Below are 23,021 nucleotides of genomic sequence, written 5' to 3'. Positions count from 1 at the left end.
CTGTTTACTTTTGGTTAACACATAATTAATGTGTTTGCTAATGAAGGCTAGTTTTTCTATGCTAAACATGTCTCAAATACACTGTATTGAATACACAGAGATGTTATTGATGTATTTTATATAGCATATTAAGCACATGTACGGAAACAGAAATACAATTCATAAATCAGTTTTGCATTATTAAAATCAGGTTATTTTAAATCGCGTTACCTCACTGAACTGCTCCCTTACTCACAGTAATTGGGTGTAATGTAGTGTGCATTGTGTGCATGTAACCTTACACAATAGAAAGGCCCCATATGACTAGGAATGCAAGGATGCGTGTGTGCCTAACCTGTGAATGTGTGCATGCAGGCACATACAAATGTATTTTTCACGTTAGAGTGTGATGTAGAGCAGAACAGACAGAGAGCCAGACAGAAGGAAGTAGGGAATGAGTGTCAAATGGTGAAGAAGAAAAAAAAATCCACGGGAACCTTGATGGTGCTTGGCTTTCTGTGGGTGGGTGAGGTATGGCGGTGTAAGGGAAAGAGAGATTGAGTGAAGGGTGTGCGTGAGGTGGGTGGAGGCGCGGGGGGAGGATGTGGCGGCCTGTCCTTGTGCCTCCTCCACTCCACTCCTCTCAGCCTTCCCCTCTCTCCTCTCAGCCTGTTTCTGGCTCATTACCCCCTCCGCCAGCCGACTTCTCCCAGGGCGGCAGTGAAAAGAACTGTCCTCTGTCGCTCTCACCGACAGCCGCAGCCTGAGCACTGCCCTGCCCTCCTGATATTAATCAACACACACACACACTCACACACGCGCTCCCTCAAGCTTGCGCACACGCTTTCCCCAGCGAGCTCCTATGACGGACAGGTTGGTGGGCAGCCTTCTCTTCTCCTGGCCCTCACTTGCAAATGAGACATCTAACCTCTTGGAGAAGCAGGCGAGGGACAGGATATTAGAAAAGTTTTATTGGGAGGAAACTTTGTTTTTATTATATGGTCTTGTGTGAGTGACTGTGGGAGGAGATGCTAAATGTGTGCTTAGTGCTGCTGGGTAAATTTGTATTTCCCTTGCATATTTTGAAATTAATTCTAAAGATAAAACTGATAACTGCTGTACATTATGGAGAGTCAGGTGAGACCAATATTCAACCAATGATTGCTTTTGTTCTATTGGACAAGCCACAATCCAGATATAAAGAAAGGGACTCCCCACCATAAAAAAAATATTTGAATATAACAATGGAACCTACTATCACCCTCAAATTGATTGTACGTTTTTTTTAATTCATTAACTTACACTAAACTAAATACAACCTATTACTTTGTATTGTTATTAATGTTAATAATGTTCACCACAGAAACTAACCCATATTTCAGGACCAATTCAGAAACCCTTAATTTAGGTTTTTCCGCTATATTTTAAACTGCTCAATGATGTGAATACAATTTACAGTTATGTGGTTGGAAAACTATAGATTGAGGATTTAAAATATCAGCCACTCAGTGTCATCATTTGCTAATAGGGTGAACTATATTGATTGCTGGACTAGAGTAGACGGGCAATTGACAGAGCATGAATGTGTTTCACTCTTGTTATTATTGTCAATAATGTCAATGGAGAATACCTCATAACAGGGGCACACATTGTTAACATTTGGGGCTCAGCCCAAATCTAGGAGGGACGTATAGGTTTATTCTAAAAATAAAGTATTGTTAGATTCTGTCCATATCTATATCCCTGATTCCAAAAAGTTGGGACATGGTCTAAAAAATACCATAAAACAATGCAATTATATATATTTTATGTTTACACTAATAAGATAGATATTTTTTGGGGAATATACTTGATGCATTCTGCTTTTATTTATTATTTACAGAACATCCAAACATTTTTTGAGTATTGGTTGTATATTTGTCTTTAAACTTAATGAAAAGGCTAGTGGAGGCAGCTGACTCGCTCTCCGAATCACTGTACTGTGTTTATAACACACTGTCGTCTCTTGCCTAAAGATATCCCTGAGCGCCTGCCCCCCCTGTCTTACCCTCTTTGCCCTATCTTAAAACCTGCGCCCGCTGACAGTCTGCCAGGTGTGCCCATACCCAGGAGACATGCCCGGTGTCACCGAGCAAAGCGGGCTCACGTTGGCCGTGAAGAGAGGCGAGATGCCAGCTCGGCCGCAGAATAACTTTAGGGGGGGACGGAGAAGATCCCTGATGCTGGTATGTGTGACATTAGCTGGCTGACTTCCCTCTCCTCTCGGCAAAGCTCGTGGCCCCAGCTCTGCCTTCACACGCTGACTGGGTATGTGACCCGTTGTCCAAGTGACATATTCCCTGGCAGGGAGTCAGAATATGAAATGATCATATTATTCACGTCCTACCTTTGACATTGTCTGTTAGCGGTGCAGCAGGCAGCACAGATAGAGCTACAATCTGGCAGTACCGTCCACCTGTGGTAATGTGTCTAAACATCAAGTGAAGAAAAACCCAGGAAGTCCAACCTCGGCTTGCACGTGTTTCTCATGTGTGTTGTTACACAGCAACATTCAAAACAATGAGTATCCAGTTAGTCTCTTTCCTGGTTTGATGCTGTGCTGAAGCTTAGCTTCCACTATTGTGGTGCTGCCTGTCTCCCGGGTGTTCCTCGAGTCTTCCTGTTCTGATGAGAGCAGCTGGACACTGGGGAGTCTTCGTCTCCTTTCTCAGGCAGACTATGCAATTTAAACCTGCCTCAGGCATGTAGATATTACTCCCTGGCGAGATGGCTGAAAATTAATGGAAATTGTTTTAGAGGAATCATTATTAACATTCTCCTTTGGATGCCCTTTTGTCATCTCAGCCCTGTCGCCTCTGCTGTTTTATTCTCACGCTAATTTATGCAGCCGTTGACATTCCTGTCGGTGTGTGAATGTGCTGGGAAATGTGAATAATCAGACTAATAATTAGTAATTGCTCCGTCACTTCAGTGGGCATATATTTTGGCATTAGAAGTCTATCAATCATGCATTTATTATCTTATTCAGCTGTTGTTTCCCCTCTTACCTTCATTGCTATCATTTTTGCTTTTTTAGCATCCAGTGTGTGATTTTGTGCCACTCTAGGCACCACTAATGCACAGTGAAGAAGGTATTACAGTTTTTCTCCTCATGTTTTTCCCCTGGTGAAGAAGACTTGGTTGTAGTGTAGTATAACATAGCAGACCCACTCATCTCTGGAACCAGGAAATCACATTCCCTCACACATACGACTCAATTTCACACCCCAAGCGGGATTAAGAGGACTCTTCGCTCCGGGCCTGCGCAGGAAAAAGGGTAAATATTACCCTTGTTCCTGGTGCCGGAAAATCCGCTATTTAAATGGGGAGTAATATAACTGACATTTTCCAGTTCATTATGCAGCCCCTGACCTTCACGATGTACGACTTGGATACTTCTCTGGCAAAAGGCGAGGCCTGGTTCTCCCTAATGGGAGATGTTTGACCTTGTCAGGAACTAAAGGGGGGTCAGGGATGAAGAAGGCTGTAATCACCCCATGAGAGATGCAACGCGGCGGAGGAACACCTAACAATGACGAAGAACACTGTTACACTCAAAATTAGGTATGCACAACATTGATTTTTTTTTCAACACACTTCAACTGATAATGGGTGGTAACAAAACAATAACCAATAATATCATGTTTTGTGTTTTTAAAGAAAAGTTCATAACCTGTAGTTTATGCACACCTGAGGATAAGAAAGGGGGAGCTATAGTGAGCCAAGCTGAATGATTAAATATTCCACAGCTCTGACCAAACCAAATATAACATCACTATTATTATTACTACAGTGTAACCTGAGGGGTAACAGGCTGGGGGCAGTTAGCAGATGTTCAATATTTAAAGTAAAGTACATCAAAAAACTTTACAAACATATTTCAGCTTTTATAAAGCATTATGCCCAAGAATTTAACTTAAATGCTTCAACATAAGATGTCAAATCAGACATGTCAATGTATTAAATACTCAATACTGCTGACTAACCACCTCCACGTGATGTGTAGATGCTGTGTTTAAGTCAGCGAAAGTGATTTGGCTTTGGATTGTCAGCTGATTATTTGTCAGCTATAATTTCTATATCGGAATGATACATAACATAAATTGCCCATTATTCATTCCTAGAATTTATCAGTAACATTATATAGTGTTCATACAGACTCAAAACAGCAATCAAAGTGGCATTGAATCAGATCTGTAGTTTCATAAAACTTTAACTGAAATGTCTAGACAAAATTGAGTAAATAATCGATTTGTGGATTTTGGAAAGTGATAACGCCTTTGATACAATATGTACATTTCTGATCTGCAGGGATAATCTATGGCTGTCTAATGTGTATTACATCATCTGGTCGTCAGATTTGTGTTTATCTCTGTTTGTGGCCAAACTGTTGAAGCTTATCACAGACGGATTCAACTAATCTTCAACTGGCTCCTTGCCTTTATGTCCAACTGTACTTTAAAGACTCCTCAGGATTCCAGATAAATCCATCGCACTCAGTCACCAAACGTAATAGAAAGTAATCATATCGGGAGTCTTTCACGGATTAGGCTGTTTTGAATGTGACTTATAATCTCTTCCATTTGTGTGAACTACAATGATGTGCACTGGGCGCCTGGCAGAGATAATCTTATTACCCAGTTGGCTTTTGTTTTCTGCTGCCTTGCTTTTATTCTCTATTAAAACATTTTGCTGCATTAAACATGCTAATTTGTGGCTGGGCATAATTGGGGTCTTGCTTTTAAAAAAAACCTCTCCCCTGTTTGGTAGAAGATTAGGAATTTCATCTTCAGGATTATGTATAGAGTACAGTGAAAGCCCATGAAATAGTCTTGCTTTCCATTATGTTTAAAGCCACTCAAGCTTATTAATGTGAAAGGAAAATGTATTATTCGCCACACAACGGCATTGTCATATGACAAAAAGATGTCAGATGGCAGCTATTTTGATTGATGGGATTGGTCTGCTGATTAGTTCTTGTCCAATCAGTATGCTTCAGGGATCAAATTCATCAAGCCAATCAGCTTTCAAACAGACAGACAAATCCTGGCTATTCTAGTTCAGTGTATTTTCAGGATTGTTAGAAATAGCCCTAGCATTCACTGTCATGGCTGCAACAGCAAAGCTGTCAAATCTTTCTATACAACTATAATCAGAAATGGAGCGGCAGCAAACCTAGCTTTGGACACCAGAAGGGAGAATGTGAGGCAGATAAAACCCAGCAACTCACGCAGGAATCCTCATTGATCGCTGGTGGCTTTTCATGAGCTTCAGATGTGGAGAGATCAGAGCTTCAATCTTACTATGAAATGATATCTCACAATGTGAAATGATTCCCAGATCTGCTAAAAAAAAAAAATGTCAAAGAAAGTGCAAAGAGAATATTCAGGTGTCAGTATTTCTGCCTCGTTCACCTAGGGCTCTAATAAGTGATCACACAGAAAACGGGGAATCTCTCCCCCATAATGGTGAGCAACTTTTGATTTTGTGTCAAAACATATTTAAAATTTGAACAGTGCCGTCATTCCTGTGGCGTGCCGCTCTCTCCGTGGGGCTTGTCACAGGAGGCGTCACGGCATGCAAGCTCCAATACATGGGGCTTCTTTCATTTCTCTGCCTGACATGTTAAGTGTGATGCTACAAAGAGGTTCCATTTTAATTGTTTGGACAGATCACTCAAGGGAGAGAGGCTTTGATTTTGGGTGTTGACAGAATAGGCACAGGCTTGCTGAGTTGCTTTGGTGTCTGTCTTGCCAATCCTGGCACTGCACTGTATTGATCGTGATAGGCTGTTTACCTCAGGCCGCACTTAAGCTAAAGGCCAAGCTTTGTCCAACCTTTCACAGTAGCTATTGTTGAGGGAATTAGGTTACTAGAAATGATGTGGAGATGACTTGTTATTGCTCCAGCCTTTGGATTTGTACGCAAAAATCCATTCAATCAAATTTTGACTCCCAGTCAATTTTTATTGGATGATCTTTCAGGTAGATATGAAGAAAAGCTATGCAGCAAGCTTAGTGACAAATAAGCCATTGATCTATAAGCATGAGTCAACTGTATGTGTAATATCTGTATTAAATAAGACGAATGGGTGCTTGAGCTGTGCAGTGCAGGCACTTTATGAAATAGGAGTATACTTCGATGAGTGGTGAGAAATCACCTGTTGATGGCCCATAATGTAATAGAACATTCCTTTTGAATGGGCGGGAACCATAATGTCACACAGTCCATTAATATTCTCCTGCTGTGCCCACATCTTGGCTCTCTGCTCTGGGGGAATGATTAGGGTGACGGACGACGGGGCGATGACACAAGAAAACAACTTCCCCACCTCCCGTCATCTCCTCCCCACCCCTCCCTTTTCTTCTCATCCCCTCAACCCTTCAACACAACAGCCACAAATTACCCACTTTGCTTGCAATATTATCAGGGCTGATCGTTGGTGTCCATAATTAGAGTCTTAGTGTCGTCTAGCCTCCATTAGGCTAACAATAGAGCCTTGGAACAGGGCCACTTTGGGCAAATAACATGTTGAGAACACTTGACTTTTGTGAAGAGATAGTGAAAAGCATCTGAGGCCATTACTGATCCAAACAGCTTTGAATGGTTCTGTGGCGAGTGGCTCAGTGAAAGCCATGGATAGGCAGACTATGGAATCATCTCCATTGCAGAAAGCACACATATACTCAGGCAAAGATGCATAGGATGCAATCACAAGCGGAAACACAGACACACGTCTTGATGCTCAAATGGTGACAGTGTTTTCCCTTTCTGCGCCCATATTCCTTTGACAGAGACACAAATACAAATATCATCACACTGCACGCTGCAGCCTAGTGGAGCTTGTATTTCAATCACACGGCGTTAGATAGCTTGCTGCTGAGTTTCCTCCCAGGCTACGGAGAGAGAGAGCGCGCTCTGTATTCTGAGCCCAGTCCCCGTTTGATCTCCGTCATCGCCCCTCTAAGACATCATTGTGTAACACTGTAAAAGCGGACGGCTTCATGGAGCGAAGGAAATATCAAGGAAGTTATTCATAAATATTAGATAAGATCAAAACAGCCAGTTGCTCTCAGACTCTGAGCTCCTGGGTCAAGCCATCCACATCCCTTTGATTTATTTTTTTTCCTTCCACTCAGGCTGAGCAGGGAGGATTGAGCATGCATTGAAATCGAAGCCCCCCCTCCCCTTTTTATGAGCTGGAAAACAGGAAAAATAAGAAAAAACCAGAGAGTCCAATCCTGTTACTAATAAGCCACTAATAAAGCACAAATCTACTGTTTTGTTTCATTTCTGATCAACACTTTTCATTATTCATAATTCTCTTGTTTTGATTACCGTCCCTAACGCACAGCACGCTGAACCTGTGGAGATTAATAGGCTGCATTCTCCAAACTCTTCCTCCTCTCCTCCGGAGCTGACACAAATTGGTGAAATATCACTTTGATCATGCCTCCTGAACAACAAACAAAACACAAACCTAATTAGCCTAATTCAAAATCGTTCCAAATGCTTCTGTTTTTTTATGAAAGCCTTCCTTCTCTGTGCTGTTGTTAAAGGGAAAAAATAAGTTGGACAGAGTGTCAGTGTTTCACCTCTGTTTAGTGTGTGTGTGTGCTTTAACTGAGTAAATGAGACCCCAAATCTGACCTTTGACCTTTCAATTGACGGAAGGCAGGGGGCGCCAATTGCTCTGATGCATCAGTTCTCTTTCCTCAAGATCATTTTCACCAGAAAGAAAAACAAAGAAAAACTGCTTTTAACAGACTTGCAGGGTGAAGCAGGTTTTTAAATGTAGGAGAGCTCGCTCTGCTGACTCCTTTGTTGATGTTAGTCATCCCGTCTGGGTAGAAATGTCAAGTGACAGGGGAATCAAAAAGCTTTCTGATTTATTGTACCTCTTAAAAGAAAATCCCAGTAAGGAATGAGTGTAGAATCTGCAGATGTACTTACTCCAAACTGGATAAAAAATCATGCCATTGGTTTCACATTTTGCACAACATATGGAGTTTTTACTATAGTCTTGATGCTCACATCAACAGGCTTCTATACCAACTCATAAATATGCTAAGTCCACCATGAATTAAGCAAAGTCTTTGCTGCTGGTGCCGCTAAATTACTGTAAAAGTTGACGCATCACATCAGCTTCTAATGCCAAATAGGGACTTTTCCAAGGGCAGCAATGCACCAAAGCTATACAGCATTTGAAGTGTTCACTTACTACAAGCAGCATGAAGTCTACCTTGCAATGCTAGCGGATTAGCTCACGTTGCCTCGCTAACATATGCAATGACTGCCGGCGAGCTCTTCCCCATTAGGTTTGCACATCAAAGGCGGCGGGAGAAGTTCTTCACAGGCAGTTAAAAGTGGGCTCAGTGTGGATCTTGTAAATACCGTCTTTGAGTCTGTGCCTCTCGGGGGACACTTCACACACTCCTCCAGTCAGGAGAAGGGAGGGAGGGAAGGAGAGGAGCAGTGACAGGCATCAGAGGGGGAAGAGGGGATGGAGGTATGGTGGGGGGGTAGAAGGTGGGGGAGGTTCCTAAGAGCCCAGTCCCCTGTCACCTCCAGGATAGGATCTGTGGATGAAGAAAATCACTCTCCTCTCCTCTTCTCTCCTCTCCCTGTCTGCATCTCGCTCTCATCCTCTTCCTCCTCTTCACACTTCACATGATAGCTGACAGTGAAAGTAGAGCATAGCTGTTTTCCGCTTTTCTTTTGAGTCATGTTTTTCATAACACATAAATAGAGCATGCGGCGTCCTGGGAATTCTGTGATTCTGTGTTTCGGTATACAGGCGGACACAATAGCATCCACTCTTCTCAAGTGTTGTTGAAAACATTTTATCCATCATAGCCATTTGTAGGGCTCTGGTGAGGCCCTCGACTCCGCAAGGAGCAGAAAGGAATAAGAGATGTGTTTTGTTAGCAGCCACACACACACACACACACACACACACACACACACACACACACCCAGACACGCACATACGGTATGCTCCCAAGCCCATCGTTGCCTGGTTTTGTAGACTGATCAATGCAAATGCTGTTATTTACCCAAGCCTGAAATGAAAAGACTATGGATCAATTTGATGCACTTCCATAGGGTATGCTCACAATGGCTGGCTGGCTTTTTGTCTCAGCTACACCCCCCCTTCTCCTTCTCCTTCTTAGCCATGCACCCCTCATCTTAAACAAGCCCCCCCAACATCACTAATGCAAAATATAATACCATGCTGTCTCTCACGTACACAAACCCTCATCGAGGCATTCTCTCCCTGCACGCTCTTTCTCTCTTTTTCTTTCAAACACACCCACAGTGTGACACCAGGGCTGCATCCGTCTGAGCTCTGTGTGTGTGAGTGTGCATATGTGTGTTTGTGTGTGTTTTGGGCTGACCCACTTTCTGTGCTTGGCCAGGCTTGTGCTGCTGCTGTTGCTACTGCTGCTTCTGTCTGCTGTGCTGTGCTGTTCTGTGCTGTGCTGCTAGGGGGAGATCCCTGCAGACTCCCCCGGAACAGACTCCAGCTCTCCTCCTGACAGACACTCACCGTGGCATGTTATCCCCCTGCGGATTGGAGACCTCTGCCTCTCTCTCTATCTCTGTGTGTCTCTCTCTCTGTGCATGTGTGTGTGAGAGTTCAGATACACCTTGATGCAGATGCACGAATGAATACTCACAAACATGCATGCACATGGGTGCACAAGCAGTAACATCATCCTCACCAACGCACGCACACAGACTCTCACACACACATATGCAAAGCACATACCATCCCAGATCTGTATATTTTTAATTCCATCCACCCTCCTCCGGCTCCTCCTCCTCTCTTCCCCATGTTTGTCTGGAGTTATTGTTTCAATCTTGCTGCATCAGGGGGCCCCTGAAGGTTATAAATTAAACATAAATGCAAATGCGCTGAGCCATTGCCCTCCTCCACCTCCCTCCTCCCGCACACACACCCATCCTCGCCATTCAAACAGATCAGTGTGTCTGCGAATTAATAGGAGAACAGTGGGCTTTTTTTAATGAGCGAGAGAGGAAAATTAGAGTTGCAAAGCCACAGCGCGCACACCCAGAGCTGCAGCCGAGGCAACGGCTTGAAAAGCCCGGCGCCATCATAGAATATGCTAATGCTCCAGGTCCCCTCACTGTCAGCCTTAGTGTTGATCTAGATGAGATCAGAGCTGAGGCTTTGATCTGGGACACTGATGGGAGCCAGAATCATCATGTGCACAAAGTACAGAGAGCAGGAAGAGTGTGGATGAGGCTTGTTCTAATCAGAAAAGGTGCACATAACCATTGATGAATCCCTAACATGAAGAAATTCTTGATCATTTGAGGCATTTTGTCAATACAACAGCAATTAGTTTCCATCACCTACACATTTTCCTCTCTCACACACTTGCATGCACAGAGGGTGTAAACGTGACATCTTCTTTGGGTGTCCTATAGATAAATAGCCATCTGGTCTTGTTGATGCCATAGGCTGGGCCTGAGTACACTGAATGGTGAACACCATGGAGACTTTGTAGTTGGACCATAACAACGTTATAGCTTTTATCCTCTGCCATATGGGCTCATAAAGGCAAACGGCTGGGAAGGGTTTCTTGGGATGTCACTTGCTTTTATTCTCCAATGAGTGAGATTAAGGCTCTTGCTCTAATAATATAATTTTATTTTTCTTCATTTTACACAAGTAATTAGATCATTATTATTGCACAAATCTGCAATTCCCTCTAACTCGATTAACACTCAAGGTATGCTTCTTCTGGTATTATACATTTATTTATTTTTAAAGCTCTAACTTGTACTAACACTGTATCTCCAGCAGGGGTCTTCCCATTGTCACGGACATGGCTTCATAGTGAATTATCCTACACTGTACTCAGTATAAGACAGAGTAAATTGTGCCTCCTTGTTTCACCAATATGTGACCTGAAGCAACAATTAGGTGTTTAAAAAAATCTGGTCATCATCACTACCTAGTCATCACCATTACTATGGTCATCATTACCTCCACCACTGGCATCTTTGTTGTCATCATTGCATTTGTTCCCATCGCCACCAGTCATCATCATTATCATGGCCATCCTCAGCACAACTCTCATCCCCAAATCCTTCTCTTCCCACCAACACCCCCCCCCCCTCTCCCTCCCCTCCCCTCCACCCCTCTTTCATCCACAGCTCCCTCTGTTGATCAAATGCATCTGATCTCATCAAAGCAGACCCTCTGCTCATTCAAGTCCCAACAGACACCCCAGCTTCTTTACTAAGCACTATTTTACATTCATGTTTGAATACCACTGATGGGATAGCATATCTTGTAGACTTTGGTTTTGTGTGGTCCTACACTGCAGCCTGGGGTTGATTTCTTTTTTTCTTCTTTTTTAAAATTTCATTATCATTTCAGACAGGCTCCTCTCTGACAAAGTAAATCCAATGAAGGAAATTAAAGAATGTAGCCTTTCATTCAAATAAGACCCTAATGAAGAATGGCTTTAATATTCATAATATTCATATTACATTCCTATGGAGACATGCAGTGAGTTTATAGTGACCTAATCGTACTGAATGGTATTTTTTATCTGCTATCACACTGAATAATCCCGTAGAATATTATAGAGTTTATAGTTTGTGATATTTGCATGGTTTTCATCTTAATACACGATATGTTATGGTTCTGTGTTGAAGGGGAACATTACTCCTTCTCAGGCTGAAAAGAAGTGATTGCAGCTTGTAGGGGATGAACTCTGTGGTGCAAATATTACAACATTATAGCTGCTATAAAGTGTGATTACATTCTTATTCCGATGGCAACATTATTGCGCACAGCTTGTGGTTGCGTGTCCGACTCCTGTCAGAGCTGCAGAGAACTGGCTTGAGCCGAGGGACACAGAGGGTGGGGAGAGGGAAAAACAGATCTGGATAATTGCGCAGAAACTCACTCGGGCAAACTTAACATCTGCTGGTGTGTTTATTTGAAGGATCCTTGTGGACCGGGGGAGCAATGTCCGTGCGTAAATTGGAAATGCCCGATCTGTCACGGTTATTGTTTGTTTAAAATTAACATGCACTTTAAACTCAAGGGAAGGAGCCATTCCTTGACTGCCTGAGGTGCAATTATTACGAGAAATCTGGCTGTTATAATGACAATAGGGAAGTGCATGTCGTATAAGAATACTGCCACTATCAATACATCTTTTATTTTAAAATCAACCTTCAAAGCAGCGTAAAAGACAGAAAAATCGAAATGCAGCGTGCGTAATGGCTCGCTACTCCAGTCCGGATTTTCCATGTGAGGCGCGCCGGAGCCCTGGAGGTGGATAAGCTGGTAGAGCCCGCTCTCTCTCATGCCATGCTGGGCCACAAGGGCTCCGGGAGACGCTGCTACATATTACCGAGAACCGGGATGGAGGAGAGGCGGAGGGGGGAAGAAAAAAAGTTTCGTTTAAACCTGGCAGAGAAACTTTCAACATGAAGCCTCACTGACGCACCGTTTCACCACCACCACAGCAACACCAGCGCTAGAACAAAGCTTGCTTTTCCACTGAATATATTTTTCTCCTCCCAGCTTGTGCTTTTCTTCCCTCTTGTATTATTCTCTGTGTGCAAGGCTGGTCGGGGCTTGCTGTCACTGCGCGCTGAGATGTTGGAGTGACCATGGCTGCGCAAGTTGCATCGGCTCCGACCAGAACTAATAACAAAAATAAGAAATTATCCAGCGGTTTGGGTCCGGAGCTCAATTCGGGGAAATCCGGAGGAGGAGGAGGAGGAGGGACCGTACAGCGGACTGGACCGATGCTGGGTGCCGGAGATGGGACTCTGAATAATGTAGACCATCACCGCCGAAACGAGCTCACCATGGTTCATTCAACTTCCACGACCCACAACGCGTCGGACGGCCACGACAAGGATGGGAATAACCTCACGTCCGCCTCGGCTTCGACTAATTCAACCACTTCCTCGATGGAAACGGGTTTGATCGCAAACCACAAGCTGAAATGTGTGGGGAGCGGAGATCCCCCTCAGTCTCAACCGCCGCCGCAGCAGCTGCCGCCGCCGCAATTCGGCCAATTTGCGCCACATCAGCAGCGACAGATCCAAAGTAACAACACCGCCAACAACAACGGCCAGGGGCCCCGTGGGGACAGGGGTATGGATCACCAGCACCACGGCGGCAAAGAGAACCTGTTGGGGGGCCAGGGGGAGCCACAGCAGCAGCACATGCCAGCAAAAGGTGAGGGGGACCTCACCTGTAAACCCGCGGAGAGGATGATGGGTACCAGGTATGAACACACTAACTTGGGGCCAACTAGTAACAACTCTGAGTTTAATAACAACTATTACACTCCAAGGCCCTGTTATGAGCAACATGGCGGACAGCAGCAGCAGAGCAGTGGGATGGGGATAACGCACTCTTCGGCACATAACAGCATGGAGAACTCCCACGAAGCAGGGTACCACAACAGCCAGTACAATCAGTACCCTGCGGCGTACCGAGCGGGCTACGGCGGCGGGGCCTACGGGATGATGGGCCCCTCTGGGTGCCGGCAACCTGGTAACATGATGATGGGCAGCAACTCCTCAGCAAGCCACGGCAAGTCTCCCCTGGGAGCTGCTTCGGGTGGCTTTCAGAGGTTCCCGGGACAAACTCCTCAACAGCAGCAGCAGCAACAGCAGCATCCCTCAGGGGCCACCCCGACACTCAACCAACTGCTGACGTCCCCAAGCCCCATGATGCGGGGCTACGGCGGTGCATATCAAGACTACAGCGGCTCCACGGCGCAGCAGCAAGCCGGCATGGGCCTGGGGAAAGACGTGGGGCCCCAGTACGGAGCCACCTCCGCCCACGGCTGGGGAGGGCAGCAAAGAAATCACCCGCATTCACTGAGTCCAGGCAACGGAGGGCAAGGCCTCGGCAGGACGCAGGTAAGTTTTTGAAACTTCTCAGGCAGCCGGGTTGCATCAGTGAACTTCTCAGCGCTGGTGTGTCACTCATAATTCCCTGGTGTGTGTGTGTGTGTGTGTGTGTGTGTGTGTGTGTGTGTGTGTGTGTGTGTGTGTGTGTGTGTGATCTCAGAAACAGTCCGTGTGACTCGGACATGGGCCAGTCTGTGTGGACAAGAGTGCTAAAGTTTGTAAATGAGTTACAGAAAAATTACCTGGGTTAATATTTATATCAAGGGGATTTTTATGCAGAGGAATAGCCATTACATGAGCATGGCGTGTGTTAAATATTAGACCTGCCTGAGCTCTAACATGAAAGGAAAATGGAAGTAAACCTTATATGAAAAAAATATGAATAAAAAATGTGCTTTATTGACTAGGCTAATGACCCAACATAATATGCGGAATCAGAAACTGCGTTGAACTACTCTCACATTTCTATAGTTCATATTCTTGTGCACTCTATATGGTTTATTTTTTTATCCGGGAGATTAAAAAACAACATAGACGTTGGGCAGATTCACCTCTCTGCCGACGTGGTGTGAGACACGTTGCGAAACGCCCTGTTTAGAGGACGTGTTGTGTTCGAGGCGCTCGTGAAACAAAGTGAAATATTCATATAGAAAATGAACATGAAGGGTCAGTATTAACGCCAACGTTCTGTTATGTTTGTCATCTCTTCATGTTTGGCTGATTTGGAAAATCAACCGCACACCGCGGCCGTGCGAAGACAGTCTGTCCCTCTCCGTGCGTTCCGGCTTCTGTGCGCCTCGTTCATTCCAGTGCAGCTCTGAATTTGAATAGTGGAGGTAAACTGGCTAAAAGCTCTCCGTACTCCCAGCTCACAGTTGACACCCAGTCTGCCATCTGATTGGCTCCCCGTGGCCCCGCTGGGCAGACTGCACTCAGAAAAAAAAAAGAAAAAGAAAAGGAAGATTCTTGCAGGGATCCTTGGCCATGGCGCTGTGGTGATGCTGCATTCACATCTTGTGGGAATACTCCAGACTTGGAGGCCGTCCAACGCAATAATTGAAGTTTTATGAAGGTTTAGGCTGCTCCAGATAATTATTCTCATAATTTTTCCACACTGAAAAGACGTACGAAAACACTGCAATGACAGCTCAAAATGACAAAAAGGAAATTATGTGTCTTGAGTTACTAAACATTGTCCAGTTTTGTTTGTTCTATTTGATATAACTGTATCATTTCAAGTATAATTTAGAGAAATTGTCCAGCACATGTATAATTTTCCAACATATTTTGAAATATACAGAAAAGCTAATTTTTTTTCTGGAAACTCTTATTCACATCCAGCGTTTTGCACAACAACCCCTGCAAGCTGTTGGCCACTGCTGCAGCTGGGGGTTGGATGCCTTGCTCGAGGGCACCTCAGTGGTAACAGCTGAGGGAGGGAGGAAAGTGTCACTGATTATTCAAGTATTCCTCCCTCTGTTTTTGGGGACTGCACTCAAGGATCCCTGGGTGTCCCCAAACCCTGAGCTGAAACACTGATGTGTCAATAGCGTGCAGGCCTACAGCCGCTGCCAGTTCACAACTCTGCCCTCAAACAACACATCGTTTCTCCGGAAGAGCCATTATTCTGCGGTTGTTTTTGATGCACTAAATTATTCGCACTGCTGGATGGCACATCTGGACGACTGGAGGGTAAGGTAGTTGAGCATAGCTTATACTGTCTGCCTCTCGCAAAACAAAAGCAGTTCATTAGCCTACATTGTTTCAATCAAAGACAATTTGCGTTGGATGCTGGGGAAATTAAGTGAATGTTTTAGCGTGGGAGGGTTTGCTGCAGTATTGATTGTATCAAATTATACTCTGATAAGATGGTCACTAGAAACCTACAGTAATTATTACTGATTATGTGCAGATTGGATATTTAAAAAATATATGTATATACAGGATATATTATCCAAGACACCTTAATGAAACTCAGATAGCATCAGTCACAGCATATGAGCCATAATATTCATTATCAGTTTTTTAGTGCATATAGTATTAACAAACCATCCTCCTAAACAAATCTTACATTTAACATTATATACTGCAATTTTTTTTTTTTAGTTTTGCACTTCAGGAGTAAGTGCATGTGCGACTGTGTTTTTTCTTGACTCTACCAACATTTCAGCAGCAGTATATTCACGCTACAAAAGCCCTATGTTTAATTCATATTTGGAGCGGCAGCACTGCTCTCCTGCGCACTGACAGGCTGTGTGAGAAAGGCGAGCGGTGTAGTGCATAATACTGCCTCCAAATTGGCCCCGTGATATGACTGCGCTTCACTTCAGAGTGCGTTTGGTCGGAGCACGCCTCTGTCACCTGTTGGCACAGTTTCCCCTCTTTCAAATTCAATTTCCCTCCCCACTGCCTCTCTTCAGGAGCAAGCTGTGAGCGAAACGAGTGCACCTCATTTACACCGCTGTCTCCCCCCCCTCACACTCACTTGTCTGGCCACTCACCAAAATGAAGACAGAGCCCTACACTGCGTGCGTTGTGTATGTGCACACACATCAGAGATACGTGAGATATGTTATTTAGTGGTGTGTGTTGAACATCAAAATGACATTGTCCTAGTTTTTCAAATGACTGTGGCCTATTTGATTGAAGAATAACAGAACAGAATATTCAGCGTTCAGTTTGTGACCTTCTACCTGAATGTGTATCTGCGCTGCTTTAAATCCAGGCTCAATGTGTGTTTTTCCTTTCTTGCGTGGCATGTCTACCTATAGCAGCAGTACAACAGCATACATACATGCAATCATAATGCTGACGTTCTAAACAAAACAGCCCTTTCTGTCTCAACCTATATGTGTAACAAGGTTCTGTCTGTTGTCCACTAATCAAAAACACACGCAACGCACACACAGAACAATAAAAGTAATTAGTGGATAATAATGAGAGCCTAGCAAGTTGGAAACAGTGTTGTTGCTTAGATAATTGCAGCAGCAACTAATTTAAAATCTGACCTAATAAAACAAAAATGAATGGATATCTACAGTTTCCACTAATTTATCACTATTATGCTCAGTGTTTTGCCTTTTGTTTTTTTTTAGAATTGAAATCAAAGCTTGGTGGTTCTACATATCAAACACTAGACCCAATCCCATCCTTGGTAATGTGCTTACCTTGAAATGATTCCTGCTCGCACTGCTCTCCAGTGCATACTGTTTACATTTCTCTCTTATGAATTATTAGTGTGATACGAACAAAGACTTTATAATAGGAGCAATGCATCAATGTCACATTGTATTATGCGGCTATCTCAGGGAGCCTTGTGCATAGTGATGGGCCTGACTGTGGCTGCTGGAATTTAATTTATGGTACATGTTCTGCATCGGACAGACAGCCCATGGGGTCTGGTCAGGAAATGGGCATGCAGGTGTGTGTTTGGGTGCTTCTTTTTATCGAGTGTGTGTTTAGATTTTCTGTGCGTCCTTGAGTTTGTTTCTCTTCTCTCTTTTTGTGCGTGTGTACAGGCAGGAGAAGGGTAAAGCTCCTTCGTCAGCACTAAGCAGTCTAACTTCAACCCCGCCCCTCTCACAATGTCTCCCTCTGCCTCCATCTCTCGCTCTCTGATCCCTCCCCCTCCGTCATTCATTTGTTTATGTTGGTTTGTTTACATCTCTGTCTTGGCTAGCCAGCGCAGTGCTGATTAGCAACACTAGAGTGAAATTTTAATTTGCTCTGTTGCGTCCGATAAGAGCCCCGCACAGCGTTTTTCATCTTCCTTGGATGAAACACAGAGCCCGCTTAGGTAATTGGCAGGCCGGGGTTATCCCTGGTCTGCATGTGGTTTCCACAAAACGCCAATTAATTCTGATTTTCAGAAATAATGTGACTTTTAAAAACAGACTGTCCAGTTGCATCACTGGACGTAAGCTCATGTATTATGAGCTGTTTTAAAAAAGTAATTGTAGTTTTTTTTTTTTTTCTTCCGCGGCTCCACAAAGCACTCACATCATCCCCTGGAGTTAAAGGTTGATGTGTAAACGCCCTGAAGAAAGGATTTAATTACTGCGAGCAGCGTTGATTTGGTGTCAGCTGTTTCTCAGCTCTGTCTTATCCGAGCTGCTGGTGTCAGGAGGGAGAAGAAAAATCTAAACCAAAGCAATTTTGGGGAAGAACGTTAATTGTCCATATGGGAGAATTTGACTTTTCCGTGTGGATGAAGGAGTCAAAAGCTTTTTGGATTTCGATTTGATAGTCATTTCAATTTCATTTCCCTTGTTTATCCTGTGTCAGACGTGGTGCTTTCCACCCTGTGAGGAAGCTATAGGCATCCTCTGGCATTCTGGGATTTGTAGGATTTATCAAAAGTCAGTAGATAGGGTTGGATACAGAGGATTTCACCACTACCTGCTTTTTTTGTGTCCGAAATAGCCAAATGGACCTTATAGTAATAATTCCAGCCAAAGCAAAGAAAACTTAAGAAATGTCTCAGCAAACACATTTCAATTTACTGTTAGCTCTCTTTCTATCATCTGTCAGCTGAGTTGAAGTGAATACACAGTTCATTTTGTACACTGTTTTTGTACCACCAGCAAAAGGGAAGTCCTCTAACAATTTAATAGTGTTTGTTATTGTTCTTTTGTGCCTGCTATGCAGCCTGAACACTGTAACAAAGACAAGCTTCTGTCAGTATTATAATGATCATGTAATCACAACTTCTGCATGGGTACAGTTCTGACATTTTTTGTGTTCTGGCTGTAAAAATGTTGCTATTGTTATTATTTTTTTTATAACCATTGCATTCCTATTGATATATATCACAGACATTTTGTTCATCAGTTGCCAGTCTTTTTTAGATATTTTATTTTATTTTAATTTGTCTTTCCTATTTTAATAGTTTGCATTAATCTAGTTGCTCTGAGACTTAGCTGCTGTCTTCTCTGTGTAAACAGAAAGAGTATAGGAAGGCCAGAGATGTAGAAATGTAGGCGATATTAGAAGTGAGTCACATGGAGGGCTGCTGACTTCTGAGGAATGGGTCTGCCCGAGTTCACAGAGAAAGAATCAGTATCTGAACTCTGGCAAATGTCAGCATAGCTCAAATCCTCTCCCTCTGGATCTCACCCTGCTTCAGCCTTGTGAACGTTGCGAGGAAAAAAAGAAGTATTTACGAGTTGTTGGCCTCACACACACAAATATATTGGGTTTCCTCCCCTCTGTAGTGTGTGTGGCTGGCGGGGCGCCAGGTCTCATGGCAGTGGGTGCCGCGGTGACACCCCAAACCTCCTCCCAACCCCCCTCCACCCTGACCTTCACATATGCTAATTAGCCACGTGGAGCTGCTGAAAGCGAGGACCCCCCTCCTCCCCCTCTATACCAGAGGGAAGGGGAGGTGTTCTTTCTTTATTTTTCTCTCTTTCTTTTTTTTTCTTGCTCTCTCTAGTGTTATTTTTTCTGTGTATTTGCTAAGTAAATGTATGGCAGTTTAACTATATACTTACTAAACAGATGGTGCTCTGTGCTTTACTGTATGCTTTCACTTTTGCCAGCCATCTCTTTTTGTTCTTTCAGTGTTTTCTTTCTCCTCTTTTATCTGCCTCATGTCCCTGGCTCTCAGTAGCTAGCTAGGTCTCCCAAGGGATGAGCAGTCAGTTCAGAGGTATTTAGACAGGCAGCATATCCTATCGAATATTTATACACTATACTGAAAAGATCTGTGGGCCACTGCTGAAACTGTCCTCCTTACAGTAAATGCTGCCTCCACTTCCCTTCTCTCGTCTCCGGCCAACAGAAGAGGAAATGGGAAACATACGGGGTCAGTCCCTCTAGAAATGAGTAATTTTGTGATTGCAGCAATTAATGTAAATTCAAAGAGTCAGCGTGACATTTTTAAGATCCAACCACACTCTGAATCTCCTTCCTCTTTGTATAATAAAACTAATGGTCTGATAGTTTAGCAGAACAAAAGGAAAATAGAGGAGGATAATTGGCAGATCATTGTGGGAGTTTTTTTAAATTTCTAAGAATGTAGAAGATTTTTGGCGAACATTATTTTTCATTGAAAATGTATAGTGTTATAATTAATTTTACCTTGAGCTTTTGTCTGCCGATTAAATAATCAGCTTATAACAACATGAGCCCATTTAGATTTTTTGATTGTCACAGAGATATTGACATAGAAATCCATGTCTCATCCACATGGTGTGTGTTCGTGTGTGTGAGACTTCACACACTCCTCTTACCAGCCTATAAGAAAATCATCATCATCATCATCATCATTACCATCATCATCATCATCATCATCATCATCATCATCCGTCACTTTCCACATCAAAGCCTCTGCACTCCTCTCTGTTTCCAGACTGTAGACTGTGCACTCCAGTCACACGTCTTGCTGTTTGGTTTGAGTTGATCCTAATCAGCGCTGGCACAGTGGGACCATTTGCTCAGCTAAAAGAAAAAAAAGGAAAAGGAATACAACCAAACAGCACCAGCAAGGCGCTGTCTGTCGTTTGTGAAGCACAGAGAGACAAAAATAGAAAAACGATGGGACACGGACGACGCACAGAGTTTCTGTTGATGAGTTTTGTGTCTTTCTTCGGGTCGTTTTTTTGCTGTTCCTCTTTCTTTTTTTCCCCTGTACACACATATATGCTCATGTGTGTACCCTTGATTCCAAAAAAAGTTGGGAAATGGTCTTAAATGTAAATAAAACAGAATGTGACCATTTGCTAATCATTTGGGACATATATTCAATTGAAAACTTACAAAGGAAATATATTTAACCTCTTAAAAACCCACTTGCCTGCCAAGCAGGTAAGGGTAGAAGTAGGGTTAAATAAAATAATTTTTTGTTATTTTTGATCAGATGTAGTTTCGATCAAGCATAACTGCAGAAACTAGAAGCTGTTAGCTGTTAAAAGAGGTGTCATACATGCATTTTGGCCTTATAGTTCTTCTGTTTTTTTGGTTGAATCCTAACCTTTCCCTACTCCTAAACCTACCAGGGAAGGTTAATGTTCAAACTTTTATTTTGTAAATATAAAAACTGAATTCTTTATCTTAGCCATACTTTTTTAAATGTACATTTTAAACAGCATCTGAACTTTGGAATCAGTGTTGTATACTGTATATCTCTGTCTCTGTATTTTTTTTTGTTTTTGACTGTATTTTTCCAACCCAAGATTGTGTGTGTGAGTGTTAACAGAGCTGGTGTGTGGATGTATTGTTGATTTATAGACACCGGTCACTACAGGACACTTGTGGTCACTCCTGGCCGAATGCTACCTAATTTGGATCAATTCTTTCTCAGCAATTGAGGAAGCGACTTCACACCACATCCTCCTCTAAACACATGTGCACAGTGGAGACTTAAACACATACACACACATATTTTCTCACTGGAGAAACTGTATGTGGGAGAAGGGGTTATGTTAGAACTTTGGTTGTGATGTGTTGCAGTGGGTGTGGACCGGAGTACAGATATTAAGTCTTGGTATTTCTCTCATTTTCTTGCATTACGCACCTCTCTGATATGGCCAGACTTGTGTTCTGCATTCCAGCCACTCCTTTGACACAAACCGGATGAACTGGAATAGATATCGACAACTCAAATGAACTTTATTTTGAAGTTTAAATGTCTTATTTCTTTAAGATGTTAATTCCTCCAAAGGATATCAATACGGTTGGCAAGAGCAGATGTTTGCTTTTCACAGTTAATCTCCCTGTGTAACTGTGCCTGTGTGTGTGTGTGTGTGTGTGTGATTCTAAGTGCATGCACGCGTGTGCATCTCCCTACTCAATGAACATCCATAGTTACTGTTGGCTAAACATGCAAAGGTTACTGTAATGTCAGACACATGCCAGAGGGGAGTGTGGAATACCACATTAACATAATCCATAGACAACTGTCCCATTTACAAACATTGCCGTTCCGGGCTGGTCGCCACAGCGCTGCAGGAGCACATGACTGCTCTTGCTTCCGCTACGCTGCATGAGACTGAATGGAGGAACCACATCACAATGGCACTTCTCTGACAGAAAGACTTTTCCAAGGAAAATGGCTGGGTGTCAGATTTTGGCATGACTTGCCAGGACAAATTATGATGCTTGAACCTGAAACATTCCTCTGCTCTACCCAAGGCAAAGGCTGACAGCTTACATTGCTCACACAGTTACAAATTGTGAAGGTATTGTTGTCTTGTCTGACCCTCTGGCCCCTGGGTGCATGTGTCAACAGTTTGTTGTGTGCTGTGAGAATTTCTAATAATTCGAGGGGTAGAGACTTGAATTGGGAGCATTGTATTGGACTTAAAAGACCCCCCTGTGGTCTTTAATTTTCCCTTATGAGAAAGTTGGGGTTAAAGTTTGCACTAAAGCCCAAACAGATTCACTGCATTCTTAGCATGGGAATATGAGAATAGCTCTCCTGGGCCTTTTACAATCAAAATATCCACATTTTTGCATCAATTGTAGTCATATTCGTTATTTTCTTAAGCAATGAGGCCCATTTTTCCAGCAGTAACTTGCACAGAATTGAATACAAAGCAACCATTAGACTAATATATAAAGCACTCAGTGTTAATTAGATGTTTTACGGTAGTTGAGGCGGCTAACATGTTGCCCTCTCACCCGCTGGGGCTGGAGTCTGTGCTGACAGTCGGAGTGATTGTTTTGATAATTATGTGTGCATAAGCCGGAGAAGAGGCTCTTACTGCATTTTGAAAAATACATTTTTTTATATTTACAGCTCGGTGTGACTGTGCGAGTCTGCGCTTTCAGCGTTGTTTTGAGGGATCCATTGTTTTCACTCGCATAACGGGTATTTTAATTAGTCCGTCTTTTGGAAATTCCCTGTGTGTGTTGTGGTTTGCGTTGGACACTGCAGACTCCCACAGCTCCCAGACATTTCTCAACTTTTTTTTTTTACACATTGGCTACGTTCCAAAAGCAGAGTCATGTGTGGAAACTTGCAGCAATTTCATTTTTCTCATCTGTATTTTAAAGCATAAACAACCTCCCCATCTTTCTTTTCTGTTCTGTCTCTACTCTTTTTTTCTTTTTTCACAGTTGTTTCCAAGTCTGTGTCT

At 43.3% G+C, this 23,021-nt stretch overlaps 1 protein-coding gene across 1 annotated transcript in view; it reads left to right on the top strand.

Moving 5' to 3' along the window:
- The first annotated feature begins 12,446 nt into the window (after positions 1 to 12,446).
- Positions 12,447 to 23,021, top strand: part of LOC131988424 (AT-rich interactive domain-containing protein 1B-like) — a 66,722-nt gene continuing 56,147 nt past the window's right edge. Inside the window, exon 1 of the mRNA XM_059353535.1 lies at positions 12,447 to 13,950. Within this exon, the coding sequence (XP_059209518.1) occupies positions 12,682 to 13,950 (1,269 nt within the window). The 5' untranslated portion in view covers positions 12,447 to 12,681. The remainder of the gene's footprint in view (positions 13,951 to 23,021) is intronic.

The sequence above is a fragment of the Centropristis striata genome, chromosome 16 (genome assembly GCF_030273125.1).
Source record: "Centropristis striata isolate RG_2023a ecotype Rhode Island chromosome 16, C.striata_1.0, whole genome shotgun sequence".
Lineage (NCBI taxonomy): Eukaryota > Metazoa > Chordata > Actinopteri > Perciformes > Serranidae > Centropristis > Centropristis striata.
Note: the sequence above shows the minus strand (reverse complement) of the source record. Positions and strands in the feature narration are given on the sequence as shown.